At 36.9% G+C, this 23,450-nt stretch overlaps 1 protein-coding gene across 1 annotated transcript in view; it reads right to left on the reverse strand.

Moving 5' to 3' along the window:
- Window positions 1-15,675, reverse strand: part of LOC131939031 (arginine--tRNA ligase, cytoplasmic) — a 183,873-nt gene extending 168,198 nt beyond the window's left edge. Inside the window, exons 1-10 of the mRNA XM_059297282.1 lie at window positions 15,523-15,675; window positions 14,708-14,854; window positions 14,060-14,242; window positions 12,749-12,841; window positions 12,270-12,445; window positions 11,677-11,860; window positions 10,571-10,706; window positions 9,103-9,213; window positions 7,889-8,070; window positions 6,400-6,509 (exon numbers count right to left, since the gene is read on the reverse strand). Of these exons, the coding sequence (XP_059153265.1) occupies window positions 6,400-6,509; window positions 7,889-8,070; window positions 9,103-9,213; window positions 10,571-10,706; window positions 11,677-11,860; window positions 12,270-12,445; window positions 12,749-12,841; window positions 14,060-14,242; window positions 14,708-14,854; window positions 15,523-15,576 (1,376 nt within the window). The 5' untranslated portion in view covers window positions 15,577-15,675. The remainder of the gene's footprint in view (window positions 1-6,399; window positions 6,510-7,888; window positions 8,071-9,102; window positions 9,214-10,570; window positions 10,707-11,676; window positions 11,861-12,269; window positions 12,446-12,748; window positions 12,842-14,059; window positions 14,243-14,707; window positions 14,855-15,522) is intronic.
- Between the last annotated feature and the right edge of the window lie 7,775 nt (window positions 15,676-23,450).

Below are 23,450 nucleotides of genomic sequence, written 5' to 3' on the forward strand. Positions count from 1 at the left end.
GGTGAAGTAGAGTTCATCAGATTCTGACTTCGGCAAATGAAGCTACGGTCTGGTCAAGACTCAACCCGGCCGCACGTTACCTGCCTCGACTTGCGTCAGGTAGCCATCAGATATGGATGGGAAGGGTGGGGGGGGGGGGGGGAGAGGAAGGCGGATGGAAGAGTAGCCCAGTACCCCTGAGGATAACTCGAGAACTTTAACTAAAAACTAATCTGAGTAAACCAATTATACAGGAAATAATAACACCGGCACTATCCTATTACCATCGTTTACTTTTTTTATTTTTTTCGTTCTCTTTTTTTTTTATTTTAAAAAGGTGGAGGTGTGTGATTTATTTATTTATTTTCTATAGCGCTTATCGTTGTAAAGGGAAGCAATTAGACATGCTGGCTATTGGCGTGTATTTGTTTCCCCTTATCATGTACAAACCAGCCGGGAAAGACATCTGCATTACGTTTTGCATTAATAACGATCGCATATTCATATATTCTTATTACCTCAGATATGAAAATCTCGGTTATACGAGCTTTTAATCGCCAGACGGGATATATATATATATATATATATATATATATATATATATATATATATATATATATATATATATATATATATATATATATATATATATATATATATGTGTGTGTGTGTGTGTGTGTGTGTGCGTGCGTGGGTATAATCTATCTATCTATATAATTCTCTTCTGGGAGACGCTAGAAAACAAGCTGTAAGCGCGCTCCCTACAACCCCACCCCTACATGGTCAGGTGAGCTGTGGTTCACGCTAAATGTTTACATAACCATCGTAGAGCCGGGTTTAGTGACGACTATTAGGGGCAGATAATTTAGTTTGAAGCGATTTTAAACTTAGGGGAGGTAACTAAGAGGAGGCTGCTTTCACGGGGTGGGGGGTGTAGGGTAGGGGTTGGGGGAAAGGAGGCTGGGGGTAGTATCATCCTTAACGACCTACTGATAGTGTTTTAAAGCAAATATTTTCAGTGGCAGCATTGGTTCTGTCGAATTCACAAATTATTATATATTATATTGCGACAGACAACCCACTTGAGACCCCGCAACATGCGGGTTGTCGTGGGTTACAGCGACACCACAAACAGCCCCACACTATTACCCCCACACTATATTTATAAACACAGCGAAAACATAAAAATAAACACAAAACGGGTTCTCTATTGAAACTTAAAATTTTAAAACGTGTGAAAGTATGTTCAAAGAAAAAACAATCAACAGAAGGGTTCCCATGCCAACTTAAATGTGACACATCTTATAAGGAACTAAAAGACTTGAAATACTGTCAGTGGAAATGTAGACGTCGAGGGCGACGATGGGAGGGGGGAGGGGGGAGGAGAGTGGGGGGGGGGTGAACAAGACATTTTGATTACCGCAGGCGGTAACGCGGGAGAAAAAATTGTTGTCAAGTAATTTGTGGTTGTGCACACGAAGATTGTGGATGTACACAGGCAGATTGTTGATGTACACAGGCAGATTGTGGGTCACAGGTAGATTGTGGGTCACTGGCAGATTGTGGATGTACACAGGCAGGTTGTGGATGTACACAGGATGATTGTGGATGTACACAGGCAGATTGTGGATGTACACAGGCAAATTGTGGATGTACACAGGCAGATTGTGGATGTACACAGGCAAATTGTGGATGTACACACGAAGATTGTGGATGTACACAGGCAGATTGTTGATGTACACAGGCAGATTGTGGGTCACAGGTAGATTGTGGGTCACTGGCAGATTGTGGATGTACACAGGCAGGTTGTGGATGTACACAGGATGATTGTGGATGTACACAGGCAGATTGTGGATGTACACAGGCAGATTGTGGATGTACACAGGCAGATTGTGGATGTACACAGGCAGATTGTGGATGTACACAGATTGTGGATGTACACAAGAAGACTGTGGATGTACACAGGCAAATCGTGGATGTACACAGACAGATCGTGGATGTACACAGGCAGATCGTGGATGTACACAGATTGTGGATGTACACAGGAAGATCGTGGATGTACACAGATTGTGGATGTACACAGGCAGATCGTGGATGTACACAGGCAGATTGTGGATGTACACAAAAAGATCGTGTATATACAAAGGATGATCGTGGTGATACAGGCAGATCGTGGTGATACAGGCAGATAGTGGTGATACAGGCAGATAGTGGTGACACACAGGTAGTGGTGAATGATACCGAGAAGCAAACAAAACACCGTCAGTGCTGCGTAGGTTGTATTACATAGCGCGGGGGGGGGGGGAGAATTGCACCGATCTTAAGCGACTGTGGGAATTTCTTCAATGGGGGGGGGGGGGGGCGTTCATCTAAGATGGGGGTGACAGGAAACTGACAATAATTTAGGCTCATCAAAATAGTCTGATACAATCTCTTAGTAGGAATGAGGGGCGACACCCTGCGTTCGCTCACACAGTATCAGCCACTGGTGTGCTCAGTCAAGGTCAGTAGACCTGTGTTGTACTTTAAGCTGAGCCCTTTTAAAAGCTAGAGGACTCTATCAAGAAGGGAAGGCTAAGGGGGGTGTGGAGGCGTACAGCGGGGAAGCAGCTGGCAGAGGCAGGACTTTCTTAGGGGACTGCCAAGAAAATTGCCGGTTGCAGACAATAGTGGTTGACCCCATGTGTCTTGGGGCACAAAAAAAGAAAAAGAGGATGAATGCTATTCTCGGGTTAAGATAGGGGATTGATAATTTTATTAAACATGCATAACGTTGCGGGGTATTTTGCGAACTAGGGTGCGACATTGCTGTCTATCATGTGACAGGTCAGACCGGGGATGTCATAACTCCAGCAGTGACCCAGGAGATTCAGCAGACAGTACAAGGGTACGGAAACAGACGGACACAACAGAAGGTGGCGTTTTGTTTTGTGGCTTGTTTTTACTTTGGAAGGGGGGCGGGGAGGAGTTCAGTTGGCTTCTATTTAACTAGAGTAAATGTAATATTGTATTCCAATCGTTTTCCGTCAGATGATATCACGTGATAATAGTCGTATATAGGACTTGTACAGTTATAATCAAATCAACTCTTTTAAAAATTACTAGTGCCAAGTAAGAACTCATTTTACGTGAACAGTCTTTTACAGTCTTTAGAGAGTCTTTAAATATTTATGGACGGATACAGTTATAAACAAACCAACACAAGATAATAATCTTAGGTTCACTTCAACCTTAAATCTTCTTCTTCGTTCTTAATTGTAATGTTCGACGGAAATTCCTCCGACCCCAACTCCAAATCAAATATAGCAACAACATAAAATTCGAAAACTATGTTAAAATGTTGAAAGAGATTATGTCATATTTTTGTACTCGTATTTTTAATACTTAAAGATTCTATAAAGTTTAAGAAGAGATGAAGAGGAAAAGATGTTGAGAAAAACCTTTCAAGCGATATAAATAACATACGGCTGAAACAATGTAGGTTGCTATCATCGATTAGCCGTATAAATAAAGTCGTTAACGCCCATAGCTATAGGGCTGCTACCAACAAGTTTAAGGTTGTGGTTCTACTGTTAAAAACTCCAGGCTTACCAATAGTTCTATTGTTAACAACCTTCAAAGTTAGTGACAATTCTATTGTTGACAACCTTAAAAAAAAGCTGGTTCTATTGTTAACAACCTTCAAATTTAGCGCTAATTCTATTGTTTACAATCCCCTTTATTATTCATCCAAAACAGCCAGTATAATTCAACAAGGTTAAAGAAAAATCATGTTTATATTTACAATACCGTCGTATTGTAAAATATTGAACATAACCGCAATATGTTTCGATCAGTCCCCCCCCCCCCACACACCCAAAACACACATCCAACACACACACTAGCCTATCGTGTGATGTACTACAACAGCAACTGAGTACCTTGCACACACCATTGCGCTCACGTGACAGGCGGTTATGCCTCGTCTCTCTCTCAGGCTCCGTGATCATGAGGGTAATTACAGGGCTTGGTCAACATATTACAGGGGCTTGGTCAACACATTATAGGGGCTTGGTCAACATATTACAGGGGCTTGGTCAATATAGTATCGGGGCTTGGTCAACATATTATAGGGGCTTGGTCAACATAGTGCAGGGGCTTGGTCAACATATTTCAGGGGCTTGGTCAACATATTTCAGGGGCTTGGTCAACATATTTCAGGGGCTTGGTCAACATATTACAAGGGCTTGATCTACATAGTACAGGGATTTATGGTAGGGGCTTATGGCAGGGGGTTGATTAACATACTACAGGGACTAATAAAGTACTGGGTTATTCCAACAGTGATCCACAAAGCTCAGGGTATTTCTACAAGGGCTGTATAGACAATGTACAGAGGCCTAAGACGCACGGATCTCAGTATGGAGATCCACTGGTCTCCGTATTAAGACCCACCGGCCTCCGTATTGAGACCCACCGGTTTCAGTATTGAGACCCACCGGTTTCAGTATTGAGACCCAACGGTTTCAGTATTGAGACCCAACGGTTTCAGTATTGAGACCCACTGGTTTCAGTATTGAGACCCACCGGTTTCAGTATTGAGACCCACCGGCCTCCGTATTGAGACCCACCGGTCTAGGTATTGATACCGACTGGCCTCCGTATCGGACACCAAATACCAACATCAGGTAATAATAAAAGCGAAACAATAAACCGGTCAACGAAATACCAAAACAACTCAATACTCCACGGGTAAAATGTAGTCCCGACATTCAATCCTGCTTGCCTTAGTGTGACATTTTGAGTAAGGTTGAGTTACTTTATGCACTACCAGTTATTTCCCTTGATTCTATGTGATGTCTGATTAATTCTTTCAGTTTAATTTTCTATTTACAACACATTATAAATTTATATAACCAAGGCTACCTAACAAGTTCCAATAATTAAAGAATGTTTAATTATTTTAAGTTTAAGTTTCTAATTACATCCCATTATAAATCTATAACCTGATGTCACTTTCAATTATTATGAACAAAACAACTGATTCAATATTTTCTATTAAAACTATAACAAAAGCAATAACCATTGAGCCTGATACCATTAACTTCTCATGCAAGTAAAAAAGTGAGCCCCACTTAAACAGTCAACTACAGGTCCAGGAAGTTTGGTATAACAAGCTGAAAAAATTTGGCAAGGGAAACCAAGCCTATTTAAGAATGAGCAGCCATCTCTATCAACCAAACAATTTTTAAATTATTGTGTGGCCCTGTCACAAGCTTGATATATGGAACATAAAGATAGAACTGGTTCAAAAAGTTAGAAATATTCTATTCTAATTACAGTGAGCTCTTGGGCTTTTCCCCTTAACAGATGCAAGTTTAAAACGTTTCTCCAAAAGGTATTTTGATCAAACAAACACTAACTCATTTTAATTAAACATCATTTTCTCATTCAATAAAAAAAACCACCTTAAATAGCTGTCACACATTAGAAGTTTTAAAATATAGTAGGTCTAGGACTTGGATATAGTATAAAAAAGAATACATGTGAAGTGAGATATTGATAAGAATAAATGTGAGATGAAATATTGGTAAGAATAAATATGAGATGATATATTGGTAAGAATAAATATGAGATGAAATATTGGTAACAATAAATTTGAGATGGAATATTGGTAAGAATAAATATGAGAAGGAATACTGGTAAGAATAAATATGAGAAGGAATACTGGTAAGAATAAATATGAGATGGAATATTGGTAAGAATAAATATGAGAAGGAATACTGGTAAGAATAAATATGAGATGAAATATTGGTAAGAATAAATATGAGAAGAAATATTGTTAAAAATAAATGTGAAGTGGAATATTGTAAAGAATAAATAAAATAAATCTAAGATGAAATTGCAGAATGGTAATCATTGAGCAGATCCATCAAATTATATTTATTTTTGTTGTGTCTAGAGAAAAGTGCATGCGATCCACTTTTTTTTTTTCAACTCTTAAAATTTAATAACACCATTAACTCAAAAAATAAATTTCGTCTGCTAAAAAAAACGAAAGAAATTTATGGCAGGTAACTCTAGAAAATACTTTCCAAAAAAAGGACCATATTATCTCCCTTTATTGGTCTTGTTGCAGAATGAAAAGGGTAATGATGGTTAGGTAGGTCTATATACACGCAATAGATTGAAGCAAAGGAAAAAGTCAATGATAGATAATTACAATGAAGAAGTAAAGAGAATGGCAGATAACAGCTAAACACTATAACGAGAAAGGCGGATGACAGCTAAACACTATAAAGAGAAAGGCCGATGACAGCTAAACACTATAAAGAGAAAGGCCGATGACAGCTAAACACTATAAAGAGAAAGGCTGCTGACAGATGGAGTACTATAAAAAGAAAGGCTGCTGACAGATGGAGTACTATAAAATAGACTTACTTGTCCTCCCCCAGGACCAGCCCAAAGCCGACATGATCAATGCGATGTTTGGCCTTGTCCACCCAGCCTAGCTTGTCAGCAGCAACAAAGATGGACTGGAGGTGAGTGCTCTGTACAGAGGGGGGGGGAGGGGAAATGGTTTAAATAGGTCATTGCTCTAAATAAAGATGCACAATGATGCAGATGAGATTGAGTGGTTTTGTGTTATACTGAATGTTTAAAAGATTCAGGTATGCTGCCGGCACTGAGTCTACTCAGCTGTAAAGTGTTCCTTACTTTGTTCCCTGAGTTTACTCAGTGGTAAAGAGTTCCAGATATAATTCCTTGAGCCAACTCAGCATTATTCAGATCCGGATATAATTACTTGAGCCTACACTAATGAATTCCAGATAGATTCCTTGAGTCCACTAAGCAGTAAAGAATTCCAGATAGATTCCTTGAGTCCACTAAGCAGTAAAGAATTCCAGATAGATTCCTTCAGTCCACTAGGCAGTAAAGAATTCCAGATATAATTCCTCGAGCTTACTCAGCATTATTCAGTTCCAGATACAATTTCTTAAGTCTATACTAATGAGTCCAAAACAGAATTCCTTGAGTCCACTCAGCTATCAGAGTTTCCCAGCAGTCATGAACTCATTTTTTTGTTTTTTTAGGAAAATAATTGTCACAGCAATTATTTAACACACAACACCTTTTTATGACGCGGTGACATAAAACAGATGAACTCTATCTACCTCTAGGACCATTCACCATGTAGTGAGTTTTTCTTTATTGATAGATGCAAAATATTTCTTTTAAACAGCAGCACTGGTTGCAAGTGTGTAATCCAAACTAAAAGTTAACTTTCATTTAAACCATAAACGATTATAAGTTTATAATTCTATTTCTTTAAACTTCTGTTTAAATAAAAACTTAAAAACATTGTAAGGTAGCCTATATTTTTTTTAAAGTTCTTGTAACACAGCTTAACCCTTTCCCCAGCAACATATTTGGTACCCTGTCCCCGGCAACTGGGTGGATCACACCCGTACTCTTTTTATAATGGGAAATACTATTTCTTCTGATCAGAGGCGTAGCGATGGGGGGGGGGGGGGGGGGGGGGGGCTGGGGGGTACATATAACCCGGGCACCAACCTTAAGGGGCGCCAAAATGGGCTGTAAAAACAAATTAAAATGTCGTTTTAACTGCATTTTTGCATTATAAATAGTTTTAGGGGGAGGGTGCAAATCAAAAGTTTGAGGGGAGAGGGTGAAACTTGAAAATTTGTTCCCAGGGGTCGCCAAATTGAAAGTTTGTCCCTGGGTGCCGGGAAGGGTCGCTACGCCTCTGCTTCTGATTCCCGGGCAACTGGGTGGATTACACCCATAGTCTATCCCATAGTAAATTGTTTCCCTTGTTCATTGTGGGATGGGTAACAAAACTGACATAGTTAACAATTTTACTAAATTACATGAATTTAAAATGAGCCCAGTAAAATTTTCCACCTACCTGTCCAGAATCTACCACATAGATGAGCCATTCACCATTCTCTTCCTGCAGCCTTTGTTTAATGCAAGCCAAATCTGAGGTGTCATAGGTAAAGCCTCCATCTGATTTGACCAGCATTAGTGGCACATCAAAACCTGGCAGGAACATGACTTTCCGCCCATGCTCATCAATGGTTATTTCCCCTAGGGACACAGCAACATATTGAAAATTTATTTTAAATTAACAAAAATTTCTCAAAGAAAGTTTTTTAAAAAAATAATAATAATAAATACACTATTGAATTATTTACAGTAAAACCTAACCATAAGACTTGGTAAACGATCATTTTAAATTCTATACCAAACAGTTCTAAAACTGGTTTTGCTTGAATAAACATGTTCTTTTTTTTACTTAACAGTATGTAATTTTGAAATCAAGGTTTTGCTTTGAAGTTTGTCAGTTGATAAGCAACATTACTGCTCAGGACTTTTGGATTGATAATCAGGCTCTGACCTGCCTGACCATGCCGTCCCTTATGTTTTGATTTTACCATAAAACAATGCGATTTACTCTTAACTAAATAACCTAAATAACAATACACATCACACCCAACCAAATAATCCTGTAAAACATTATCACACGTAACTAAATAATCCTATAACTACACATCATCACACCCAACTAAATAATACTGTAACTACACATTATCACACCTAACTAAATAATCCAGTAACTACACATTATCACACCTAACTAAATAATCCGTAACATATTATCACACCTAACTAAATAATCCTGTAGCTACACATTATCACACCTAACTAAATAATCCTGTAACTACACATTATCACACCTAACTAAATAATCCAGTAACTACACATTATCACACCTAACTAAATAATCCAGTAACATATTATCACACCCAACTAATTAATCCTGTAGCTACACATTATCACACCAACTATATAATCCTGTAACTACACTTTCTCACACGCAACCAAATAATCCTGTAACTACACATTATCACACCCAACTAAATAACCCTGTAAGTACACATAATCACACCCGAATAAATAATCCTGTAACTACACATAATCACACTGTATATATAATCCTGTAGCTACACAATATCACACTATATATAATCCTGTAACTACACATAATCACACCCAACCAAATAATCCTGTAGCTACACATAATCACACTGAATAAATAACCCTGTAGCACAAGTGTACCTGCTTGGTCCAGGTCCTTTATCAACTGCACCATGCGGTCCTGGTAAAATGATTCACCCCTCTCAATCAGATTCTTTGAAACTCCAAGTTTGCGATACACCCCATTGTTGACTATTGACATGGAAAAAATTAAATTCTTACAAGAGTGTTCAATAAAAAAAAATGTTTAAATTGATTGTAGAAGAAACATTCAGAGTTTACAATACAACTGTACATTATGAGTTCAGTGGAGAAGATATAAAGATTTAGTGAATTCAAAAACACAGCGTTCAGCAGCCTGAGAGTAAAAAATTGCAACCTTTTTAATTCCAGATTTTATTTTTGACTTATAAGACTGATGAAATAGTGTTGAAATAATACTTTCTTTTGCTCACTTGTTCTCCTCTAACTATCTTAAGCTCTGTTTATCATTTATAAGCAGATGTAATTAAAACATAGGGCTTGCTAAACTGACAAACTGTCAGGTTGAGATTAATCCTGGTTGTAAATAGTAACCTTCCATGAAAATGTCTCACATTCTAGTTAGCAAGTAAAATATGTGATCCATAAAAATATCATGAATGATCTTCCAGCTAATGAATATCTCAGTAAAATGTAAGTAAAGTACCCTTCAGAACCTTATGGTCCATAAGGAAGGTGAAATAGAGTTGAGCTGTTTCTGTGACCTCTTCATGTAATGGGATAGTGAAGTGATGTCGAACAGACTTTATTTTCCCTAGCGTACCCATCTCACTCAAGTGCGCATTACAGTCCCAACCCCAGGATCAGAACTCAAGACACTTATGGGTTAGCAGTCTAACTCTCTCCCATTAGACCAAGCCATCCCATAAAAATTTTATAGATGAACAGCTTTCAGCTAGTAGATAAACTCACCTTCCATGGAAATGTCATAGATGATAGTAGATAAACTCACCTTCCATGGAAATGTCATAGATGATAGTAGATAAACTCAACTTCCATGTAAAGGTCATAGATGATAGTAGATCAACTCACCTTCCATGGAAATGTCATAGATGATAGTAGATAAACTCACCTTCCATGGAAATGTCATTGATGATAGTAGACCAACTCAACTTCCATGGAAATGTCATAGATGATAGTAGATTAGATAAACTCACCTTCCATGGAAATGTCATATATGATAGTAGATTAGATAAACTCACCTTCCATGGAAATGTCATAGATGATAGTAGATAAACTCACCTTCCATGGAAATGTCATAGATCAGGGGTCTCCAAACTACGACCCGTGGGCCGAATGCGGCCCGCGATGTCCTCTCATCCGGCCCGTGGAGATCTTTTTGTCCACGGAAAAACCGTTTGTTGGTGATGGCGGAGGAACTTTGCCCAGAAAAATCAAAGACATGCCTGGAAGAAACTGGCCCACGAACTTAAATTTGATAGTTAATGCGGCCCTCGGACTGAAAAGTTTGGAGACCCCTGTCATAGATGATAGTAGATAAACTCACCTTCCATGGAAATGTCATAGATGATCTTCCATGCCTGGTAGATGAAAGGGTCCTTAGACTGGAGCTTGACCACACACTCGTAGGCCTTGCGCTTGAACTCTGGTTGGGTTTCATCATCAAACCTGGCTTTTGACTCCTACAAGACAGAAATAAAATGTAATTTACATACCTAGAGACACATCATGTGTACAATTTTATAGACAGGATTAGAAACCTTTTAAAAAATACTCTTTGATTTTAATAATGGTTGTTTTTTAGTTATTTTGTTAAAACTGTTCATATAATTAAAAATAATTTAAACTATATTCACAAATATTTTTTTAGACAGGATAAGAATCCATTTAAGAAAATTCTAGAAGATTTTACCATCACTTTTTTAGATTTGATTTTGTAAAGATTTCTTAAAAATAACTTTAAAACTAAAACATTCACAAAATAACTATAGGTATGATTAGAATTTCTCAAAGAAAACTGCATCACTTTTTTAATTAAAAAATGATAATTTTTTATTACATTTTTAACATTTCTTATAAAAAAAATAACTTAAACATAATTTATAACAGAAATAAATTGGTCATGTCTATTTATCCCAATGTTATAATTAAAGTGAAGTAGTAAAGATCTATTTCATGAGAAGGGAAGAGAGAACAACATCATAAGGAAAGCAGTAAACAGGAACCCCCCCCCCCCCCCCCCCCCAGGGAGAAAAAATTGGATGACATGGGGGACAGTGGAAAAAGAAGCAAGTTGTGGTGAATTTATGTGGGGTCAACTAAAGAGAGCTGTCCAAAACAAATTCCAGTGCAGAGGCGTAGCTGCTCTTTGTTCCTCAGGGGCTCCTAAGGAATAGGACAGTTCAAGTAAAGACATTACAATTTGATGAGTGTTAACTGTCATTACAATTTGATGAGTGTTAACTGTCATTACAATTTGATGAGTGTTTAACGTAAAGACAGCTGGGCTAACATGGGCACAGATTAAAGGAGCAGCCCAAAACCCAGCCCGCTGGAAATATGTAGTTGCAGCAATGTGCTCCTCAGGGGCCACAAAGGAATGATGAACCGTAAATGAGTATAAGTGTTAACTGTAAATGAGAATTCTTTTACCCTGTAGAAGGCTTGCAGGTCCTCAATAGGTGGCCTGACCTCTAGGAGGTTGGGGTACTTCTCAATCAGGTGGGCGGTCAGCATACCAAACTGTGTGCCCCAGTCTCCAAGGTGGTTGAGGCGGAGGACATCATGACCCACCCATTCCATCAAACGACTAATACTTTCTCCAATAATTGTTGACCTAGAGATTACAAAAAAAAAAAAAAATAATCAAACTTGCATAATCCATGATAAATGTTTGCACTTTATATAAGGTATTTATTGTATATCACCATATCAAGTTTATATATTCTAAAATGACTTGTATACTAAGAGATGTTTAGCAAGTGCATATTTCAAATATTTTTATCATGTTCAAATGCCAAAAAGATGTTTGTTTTAAAAAACATGCTTTTGTTTCATTAAGTTAAAATTCTTTCTAAATAATCTTTTTGCACTATTACTAACCATTTAAAAACATTAAAATAAACTTAATGATTCAAATTCCTTATAATTATAATTTACATGAGAATATCAAATAACAGTTGCAATGAATATAGTTTTATATTAATTTTTTTTTAAATTTCAAATATTTAAATTCTTTGTTTTACCTTAAATGACCAACATGCATCTCTTTTGCGATATTGGGCGATGAGTAATCAATGACCACTTTCCTTTTGACCACCTTTGGGGGTTTGACGCCATGGGTCAGCAGAAAACTCAGTTCCTTGGCCACAAACTCTTTTTTCAAGGCAATGTTGATGAAACCAGGCCCTGCTATATCCATCTAAGATAGACGAGAATGGTTCTGTTAGATTACACATAACTAGGTGGAGTAATACAAGTGGCAACACAGCTCAAATAAAACATTTTAACAGCTTGCAATGAAACTAAATTTTATGATTGATAAAACAGTGCTCTGATTTAAAGTGCAAGAAACTGATGTTATACACTTAAAATATTACTTAAAAGGTGCATATATCTTATAGAGAAATTACTAACTGGCGTGGGACTAAAAACTAGAGGAACGTTCAGAGTTGTAGGTAAAAAGGGGTGTTCTAAATTTCGGGCATTAAAAAAATTATCAAACCTTTTCAAAGAAGGGAGTGTCTGGTACATTGTCCAAGATGGCCTGAGCAACGTCCCTTGGGCTTGTCTTCTTCCCTGTAGTGCTGGACACTTGCTGAAACAGTGAAAATACTACATATTAAGATAACAGCTTTAATGCTAACCCAGAGGTAGATAGTTTCTGAAACAGTGAAAACACTAAGTATTAAGATAACAGCTTTAATGCTAACCCAGAGATAGTTGCTGGATCAGTGAAAACACTAAGTATTAAGATAACAGCTTTAATGCTAACCCAGAGACAGACAGTTGCTGAAACAGTGAAAACACTAAGTGTTAAGATAACAGCGTGAATGCTAACCCAGAGATAGTTGCTGAAACAGTGAAAATACCATGTATTAAGATAACAGCTTTAACCCTGACACAGAGACAGACAGTTGCTGAAACAGTGAAAACACTATGTATTAAGTTTACAACATTAAACCATAACTTTTTGATAACCCAGAAGTAACAAACAGTGTAACAAGGAAACAGTGTATTAATGAAACAAAGAACTAAAATATTATAGATCTTGAAAATGAATATTTTCATGCAAACAAATAATGTAAACAAAAAAACAAAAATAACACTGATTAATATGAATTTATTTTTTTTTATTATAGCACACTGCATAATATTAGGATTTCAAAAAGTTGATTACACTTTCTCAGATTTTTTTATGTTAGGGAAAACATTTTTAAAATGCTGAACTCTCATCATATAGCCTGATTTGACCACATTTTCCAAAAGAAGTTATTTCTTTATAGCACCAGATAAAGTTGGACATCAAAGTTATGTATATAACCAATTGAACCTCATTTAAGCTGTATACCTGAGCTATGGACATGGCACTCAACTGACCTGAGATATGGACATGGCACAAAATTGACGAATGGAAATGGCACCAAACTGCCCTGTGGACATGGCACCAAACTGACCTGTGGACATGGCACCAACTGACCCATGGCCACGGCACCAAACTACTGTATGGACATGGCACCAAAATGACCTATGGACATGGCACCAAAATGACCTATAGACATGGCACCAAAATGACCTATGGACATGGCACCAAAATGACCTATGGACATGGCACCAAAATGACCTATGGACATGGCACCAAAATAACCTATGGACATGGCACCAAAATAACCTATGGACATGGCACTAAACAGACCTATGGACATGGCACCAAACTGACCTATGGACATGGCACTAAACTGACCTATGGACATGGCACTAAAAAGACCTATGGACATGGCACCAAACTGACCTACGGACATGGCACTGAACTGACCTGAGCTATGGACATGGCGCTGTTGCACTGGTAGTCACTGAACTTTGTACTTGGTACCACCAGCACTATGGGGTTGGGGAGCTCTGGAAATGCTGTGTAGATGGCTCTGGTGAAGACATCCTCGACGATACCTCGGATGTCTAGAGCGTAGTCCCTCACTCTACCCTTCTCCTCAGACAAGTACTGCACACACAAAATTTACAAGATTAAAATCATGCACTTTTACGTCTATGGAAGATTACATTGCAAAAGAAAGTTAATGACATTAGTTATTAATTAAATAAAAATTTGTATTCTAAAAACAAATGTAAAATGAAAAAAAATTTTCTAATTTAAGATCTAAAAGTAGTTCTATGTATAGTCTATATTCTGTCATTCACTAAATGTTTGTAATTTAGGGCAAAAATATCCTAGACTGTAACAATATAGCTTTTAACTAACATTTACTGACTGGGTGAAAACTTCTATTTGATAATTACTCCTTTAAATGAAGACAATATATAAAAACAACACCTAAAATTGATCTTTGTTTTACTCAACACTTTGTAGAGTTAAACATGTAATTAGCATCAGATTCAACTCAACATGTGAAAAAAAAACTTATTTCACTCTAGAAATTGTGTGTTAAAACAAAAAATCATAACTTACTGTCTTCAAATGATTCAACTGGAATTTCAGCTTCTGATTTTCCATCCTAAGTTTTTCAAGTTCTGGTGAAGCAAAACCTTCTTCGAGCAACTTTTTACCGTCTGCAACAACTGCAAGTTCTGCTTGCAGGCGTTCGATTTCCCGCTCCTGAAAAATTTTCATCATAAGAATGTTTTAAAACTTCTAAATCACAAAAATGGTTCCAAGGCTTTCATTAAATTATTAAATATGTAATACCACCAGAGCTTATTCAGCCAAGAACAAAATAATTTTAATTAGGCCAAACTAAGGCATTAGTATTTTGCCCATAGGCTGATTCATTTCAAAATTATGAATTTTTACATAAACAGCAGTTAGTTAGATCTAGACAATACATCTAGATCTCTAGATCTAGAATCTAGGCCTAATAAATCTAGAATTTTAGATTCTAGAGATTAGATTTTGATTAGAACATCTAGACTCTAGATCTAGACTAGATTTAGATCTGTAGATCTAGATCTGGAATTCTAAGATTCTTCTCTAAATCTAAGAGTAAGACTGTAAGAGTAAGACCTAAGTCTAGGTCTAGAGTCTAGATTCTAAGTCCTAATACTAGTAATAGATCTAGATCTAGATCTAGAATCTAGACTAGTAAAGTTCCAAGGAAGTTAGTTAAGTTAAGTTAGAGTTAAGAATAAGAGTTAAGAAGAGTAAGAGAAGAGGAGAGTTGACAACAATAAAAAAAAAAAAGATTGGTCCAGAAGTCCAGATTCTAGAGTAGGACTTCTTACAATAATATTGTTACAATATTATTTTTAAATATCGTTATTATTTACCGCTTTTTCAACATTTTGAACACACAAAGTAAACTGTTCTTCTTCTGTTGCCATTCTTTCTCGGTTATAGAATCTAACTGGGTCGAGTTACGTGAATGCTTTCGGCTTTCACTGAGATTGCAGTATCCACGTTTTTACAGTTTTTCAAGAGTAGTTTCCCTTCGCCTTACCGGGTAAACCCGTTAAAGTGGGGAAATAAAAACAGAAGGGTCGATTTTCTAATATCATTCAACTAACCAGAGAAAATGGGTATTTTTTACGCGCGCTATAAATAGGAACAGTGCATAAAATACGCAACACCCTTATTCCATTATAATCTAACGTTAAATAACGTTTGCCTAGAATTCCTTTCTCATAACTAATAACCTGTAGGCCTATTATAATATTGATAGTCTATATAGGCCTATAAAAAATTAAATAAACATTTGGCCTAGATCAGAATTCTGTAAAAAGGTTATTACAAACCTACTTAAGCAGGCCACAAGCCGCCCCCCCCCTCACACTATAAAATACTAGCATTTACATGAATGAATAGTGTGGTCAGCGCTTTCCCCATCTGGAGTCGTCCATAAATGACATCACCCTCGAAGGAGGGAGGGGGGGGGGTCCGTAATTTTGTGACGGTGTGTGATGAAAGGGAGGGGGGTGCAAATGGTGCGACGTCACACTTTTGCATTATAAAAAAGCAATGTTAAAAATTAATTCAAGACGTTATTTCGCGTTTTAGAAAACTGTTTTTAATAAATTGCAGTAGGAATTGATTAAAATACTATATTGACAGAGTTCAGACAAGATTTTGCTAAAATATTGAAATTTTAAGAAAAATGCAACTGCAATTTTGAGGGGGTTGTAGGCTGAGGTGTGATCCGATGTCATTTTATGGGTGGGGGTCTGGCTTTTTGTGACGATGTGTGACGGAGGGGAGGGGGAGGTAAAAATCGTCAAAAAAGCGTGGCGTCATTAATGGATGACCCCATCAGAGTTGGGCGGACTCGCTGTCGGGATCTGAACTCGAGACTTTCGGGTCAGCAATTGAACGCTCTGTCCCTCAACCACGCCGTCCAATATTAAGTTTAAATAGTTACGAAAGTGGCCCACCTAACATTTTCGGCATAAAATCTGTTTCTTTGGGGGGAAAAAATCTAATTACAGTTGAATAACCGGTACACATACATGTGCTTCAAACTCAACACTAACCCAAAACAAAATAACTAACTGCCATAAATATAACCTATTTAGACAAATATATAGTCTATGTATAATTATATATATATATATATATATATATATATATATATATATGTATATATATATATATATATATATATATATATATATATATATATAGTATAAATATTAGTTTCGATTACTTATAGAAACCGAATAAATAGCTAAATTGTCAGTAATATTTATGTTCTAAGTTGTAACAGCAACAACAACACAGAAATCCAGCAGAAATCATACACGTTTAATGTTAACAACTAAACCAATCGAAACTTACAGGAGTACAAGAAAGTGGCCCTTACGTCCAGTGGCTCATACGAATGGTATAGAATTCTGATATAGTAAATCTTGTTATGCTGACTGAGTTGTCTAGCCTTTTACTTACGTAAGTTAGCTAAGGGGAGAGAAAGAAAGAAAAAAAGGGGCGGGGGTAAAATAAGCCCAACGAAGTATAACTGGAAACCATTTTTCTGGGATATAGACTTTTTCCTATAAGTTCCTAAACAGGTTTCTTGTAAGGACGTGTTCCTTAGAAAATAGAAATGAAATCACAGCCTTTTGAGCGAGGTGCTATTGTTTGTTATTTCTATTATCTCGTAACACACCCCATCATAGGCGTACCTTTCTAAAGGCTCAGCGGATTCGTTAAGATTTTGTCATAGAAAACCATGCTGTAGGCATATTTCCCTTCGATACTGTTAATTAACTAGAACTACATAGAACTACATATATTCTTATTACTGGTATTGTGGGTAACGATACTTCAGAGGTTTTTTTCAGGCTTCTCCTCCTGTGGGGGGTGGGGGGTACCTAAGTACATAAGTACGCCCCCCCCCCCCTCACCCCGAAGAAGTCTACGAACGAAATATAATTTATATCCCCCTCCCAGGAAACTGAAGTTAGTCTCCCCCCCCCCCACACACACACACCTGAGGAAAATGTCTGGAAAAAAAACACTTCGATACTTTAACCTTAGCCTAACACTCTAACGTAAATTGAAAGGTTAACGTACTGATGTCGTTCGTTTCTGACAACTATCTCCAAATGAGGGTAGGCTACTACTAACCCATTTCATTTGCTTTATGCATTTATTTTTTTATGTATTATGGACAGTATGAATTACAACAAAATAATGGATTATCTAAATATCTGTCATGATTTATTTGCCTGTACTCTACATATAGACCTATATGTGATACAAAACATTGAAGAGGTAATACAAACATTTACATATATACAGCACACACACACACACACACACACACACACACACACACACACACACTCACACACACACACACACACAGAGATAAGCTTATAACCTAACAAATGCAAATTTCAAGAAACTCAATAAAACTAGTGGATCAAGTTTCTCAGAAAAAGAATCCGTGCGTAAAACTGTAGGTAAACAAAACTGGTGTGCCCAAATTTGGCATCCACCCAGATCTCTCGGATACAGAGTCTCCTTCTTTCCACCCCAACCCCACATACCACCCCCCCCCCCCCTCTTCAGAAGTACGTGTACTGCCTCCCCCCCCCCCCCCCAGAACGAAAGGATTTTTCTCTAAAATAATACTTCAACTAGCATCTAAATGCAATATACTGAATCGTACCGATCTGCAAGGTTTTATAGTTACGAAAGACAATTTTCATAATCGATGTTATTCATTATTGTAGAACTCATACATTCAATGTTTAATACTATAAACGCGTACAGCCTTGGAATTAAATACATTGACGACTATGCAGCAGTATTCAACTGCTCGTAAATGACGTAAGTCATGTGACCTATTTGAAATGGTATAGCAGGAAGTAAGGTCTTTGGCAAAGTGTTTATTTGTGCTGAGAAGATAAGAATAACATAGCGAATCAATGCTTCTTGAATTCCGTTCCGTATGAATAGGAGTGTCAGATAAACTTTTTTACGATTTGAAAGTACTTGTATGACACCATTGTTGTATGGTAAAAACTGGGGCACCAGATCAGCCATGCTCGCACCAATACATTGGTCTAGGTGGTTTGTGCCTAATCTATTAAAGAAAGTATATATATATATATATATATATATATATATATATATATATATATATATATATATATATATATATATATATATATATATATATATATATATATATATATATATAAGTTTTGGTAATTTAAGGAGAATTAATTTTCTCTAATCCGCACACCTTTCCATATCCCCTCCCCCGCTCAAAATTCTCTTCCACCCCCCCCCACCCCCCCACCCAACCCCCCACCCCCCCCCCCCACACCTCACCCCCCACCCCCTGCGCCAAACTCTTGTCGAAATGTATTGTCTTAACCACGCAACAATCTGCTTCTACAAATGATCGATTTAAAAACTGTTCAGCAGTATGTACACAAAAGAATGTTCTTATCCATTCCGTGAACCCCACTTACTTTTTTAGAACGATAAAGGGAAGTAAATATGTGAAATAATACAGTAACTTTTTCGTTACCTCCCTTTTATTTTTACTTTTTACTGCCGTCAATTGTAGGGCATGAAGCAGTGGCGGAACTACAGTGCAGCCAGACCCCGCAATGCGGAGAAGGGGGGGGGGGGCACACGCCATTTAGGGGCCCCAGCCAACCATAATCAATTTTTTATAGTTAAAAAAATTAATTTTCTTGCATTTTTGACTTGATGGATGTTTTGTAAAAAGAATACTGCAGTGCGGTTGGATTATCTTTATTCTATAGACAACATCCCACGCTTTTATATATTCTTTTTCCCTTTGTTTTTTAAACCATAAGCTGTAGTGTGAAAGATAGGCTTACGTTCAAAACACCTCCACGACTTATTTCCCTTTTTAAAAAAGTTAAATAGGGTGCTTATAGGCTCCTTTTAATAGATTTGTACTAAACAAATTAAACAGCAATTACTTCTCTTAATTATTTTTTTTTAAATACATACTAAAGAATGACATAGTATGCAATGGAAATGTATTAAAATTGATAATATAAATACCGAAAAAACATAAAATAAACATAACATGAGAGGGTTTTTTTTTTCAAATAATATTTTCTTTTATATTTAAACAATTTTTTTTTGTTTTGAGCCGAGTCCTGCCAGGCGGTGAAACCGCGCAAGCAGCATCGAGTGATATTTAAACAATAATCATTAATTTAGGGCTAGGTCAGGGGTCGGCAACCTGCGGCTCGCGAGCCGCATGTGGCTCTTTTGATGTCAAGATGCGGCTCTCCAGATCCTTACACATATATTAATAGTTATATTATTTCGTTTCCAAAATTTGCAACAAATATTATGCTGTAAAGTGTAAAGGAACTCAACTTTAAACAGGATAAAAACACTCATCAGAGAACAATAAGAGTAGGTGAGGTAGGAAGTATACGGACAGCTGACAGCCGCTTGGGCACCAGGTCCAGTCCTACAGTCGTGCTGTAGCCAGCTCCGTGACAACAATCCCATGCTTGCCACAGCCCAAATGCCCACTTTTTCGAATATCGTTACATGCTAATGTCATTTTATTCAGAATGCATGTCCATAGCGGTCAGTAATCATTAATTTGACGTGAGTGACGTAGCTTTTAAGTGATTAGTTACTATTGTTGAGCCGGGTACAGGACGGTGGGGTACGAGTTTACCTAGCGTTAGGTGGGGTGGGAGATAAACCTCGTGAGATCCAAAGGACAGAAAAGACCGATACACGGTAATCAAACCGATATCCAAGCCAGTTAGTCGGAGTTTGCCGTGTTGAGGCCCGCTTGGCTAATGTGAGACACCTTCTGAGCCGGTCTTATCCGGAAAGAAAGAAAAACATAGTTAACAGCTTCTAAAGTGGATGGGGATAGTCCAATGTTTTTATTTTTATTACTAATTTCATTATTCTCGCGAAAGAAGTGTATGTCATATTTAAAGCTATTTATTTGAAATAGCAAATCAAATGTATTTACCTAATCCTAGTCGAAAAATAAAATATTGGTATAAAATAATGTTTGTGGCTCTTTATAAACTGGGAAAATTTAAAAATTGTAACTTTTGGCACTTCCGTCTCAAAAGGTTGCCGACCCCTGGGCTAGGTGATCTTTTTTTTTTTTTTTTTTTTTTTTTTTTTTTGGGCTAGGTGATCTAAACCAAATAATCTTTAATGTTAATAACAATGACCAAACACAAATTAATGTTAGTCATAAAAATTATTAATAAGTGCATTATAATAAAGCTACCGTGTTTTTACTTTCAAACAAAACCTATAGTTAAGTAAACAATTATTATAATATATTGTTTTGACATGTTCACATAGCTAATATAAAACATTTAGTATAATTATTGAGTGATGAAATTTATAACGTTTTATTGTGGTTTTCAAGAACGTCTTGGTTACACTTGGTTAATTTAGATATTCTTGTGAAAGTTATTTCCCTTGAATAAAACTGGTATTTGGATTACCAAATGGGAGATAATTCATTGCTCAACTTTACATTCACTTTAAATTACTGCACCTTAGGTTAACCGCTAACTTATAAACACAATTTTAAGTTATTATTTGCTATTGTAAAAATTATATACAGCAGAAGTTCTAAACAAAATAGTTTGGTAGGTTTTTTTAGCATTATCAAGTTGAAAAACAAATACATCCGTAGCCGTTGTAGATTGCAATACTTAATATTAGTAGACATGCAGTGTGAGTTAGTGCAACAAATGCGTCTAAGGGGTGAGGCTATGTCGTAAAGTATAAAGTAGATTCGTGGAGCAACAATTTCAATAGAATGGGATTACGCTTGCAAACTAGGATTGAAGGAATTAGTACAAACTTCTGCGACGAAGGAGGCAAGTAAAATTTGCTTTTGATGTCAACTTATAACGTACACTAACATAATTGATAAAAAATTAATGTCACTTTTAATTAATTATTTTCTTATAATATGTTTTAGTAATTAATTTGTGTGAAAGGGGGTTTTAATAATTTTTGCGCTAAATAACCTGGCGCCGGCACTGCGTATGAAGAATAATAAAAAAAAATTTCTTTCTCGTGACAAAGAAAGCTATTTCGATTTGTTTGCTCGATTTTTGCATTACGTTGAGCGATAAAAAATATTTAACCTTGGAAGTTTATAATGTGCATAGTGCAAATTTGATAATAACATCTCTGTGATCTTTTTAAGGCTATCAGCTTCTGCAGTATATAACGTACCAGTCCTTTATCTCAAATACATTGTAATGCTATATAAGTAATAGACAAAATAATGAGTTCAGTTATCAGCCAGTTAGTTAGTTCGTCAGTACGTCGGTGTTTCTTTCGGACATTTTTTCTCCCTGGGGGAGGGGGGGGGATTGAAACTTTTTGGAAGGGGGGGGGGCACTGACTTGAGTATATATTTTGTATATATATTCTGTTTTATTCAAGGGGGCTGGGAAGTAGATGTGTTTCCGGGGGGGGGGGGGTGCCTCACCCCTCGGAGAGATACCTGAAAGAAACTCTGCCGTACGTACATTACACTGCTCTCTAAGTAGCGTATCTGTCTGTATTCCCTTCTTATAGTCATGAAATCTTCTTTCTTCTTCATAAAATCAATTGCAGTGTATATAGATCTTTTAATAAACCAACTTTTTTTACCTTTGCACGCACGAATTTCTTAATGACAAAACAAAAAAATCTTTAAATTTTTAATCTGTGTATATTAATTTAAAATTTGAATTGCTATATCAGTTAATATTTTCTTAGTTTTACTGATACCATATACAACTATTTTCCATAAACATAGCTTCACCTACTCTGGTTCTAATTTGTGGAACAATCTTCCTAATAAAATAAAAATATCTAGATCTGAAAATATATTCAAAACTAAACTGAAACAACAACTATTTAATGACCTCCTAAACTGACTAATTGCAACATTTCTCATTCATCTGTTATATTCTCATTTTATCTTATTTTGTATTATAACTATGTAATATTATTTCATTATTCCACATTTTTAATGCTATGTTACTGCTATGTTGTTACCGTTTTTGAATAAATTGAATAAATAGCTAAAAGCTTGAGGTAAGACACAGTTTAATGACATAAAATAAATTCTAAACAAAGAATTAACTAAATAAGCATCACACGACTCCACATATCTTATCCAAATGGTATGAAAATGTATTTTATTAAATATCCACAGCCTTGCTGTTGCGTGCTGCTCATGGACTCGGCGAACTAGGTAAGTTCCCTACGATTTTATTTATACAAAGTACAGCATTTTACACACACAAAAAAAGGTAGGTGGCGTAGTGGACGGGTGGAAATATCACATCTATGCTGTCGGCTGCGGGTTCGAAACCAATGTCGTCATTGAAGGTGCCTTGTATATTTTTACCCAGAGCGTACTCAGTGTTTCTCCCAGACTTTTTTTTCTCCGGGGGCGGCACTTGATATTTTTGGGGGGGGGGGGGCGGTCAACATTTTTCGGGCGGGGGGTTGTTCGGGGGGGGGGTAGACTTTCTCCTGGGGAGGGGGGGGGGGGCGGAGCCTGAAAAGATGCCTGGAAGAAACTCTGGCGCTCGCCCGATCTCTCTAACTGATCCATGGTGGGACATCCTACCAAATGCCACTACTACCTCATTAATCAATGAGTTAATCAAGTGCTGTAGTGTAGGGTGTGATGTATCTATTCACGAAAATTTATCCTGTAATAACACATCTACCTAATAAAATTAGAATACCCCACCACACGCCG

This window comes from Physella acuta, unplaced genomic scaffold (genome assembly GCF_028476545.2).
Source record: "Physella acuta isolate Inbredline_101_S28 unplaced genomic scaffold, ASM2847654v3 ptg000264l, whole genome shotgun sequence".
Classification (NCBI taxonomy): Eukaryota; Metazoa; Mollusca; class Gastropoda; family Physidae; genus Physella; species Physella acuta.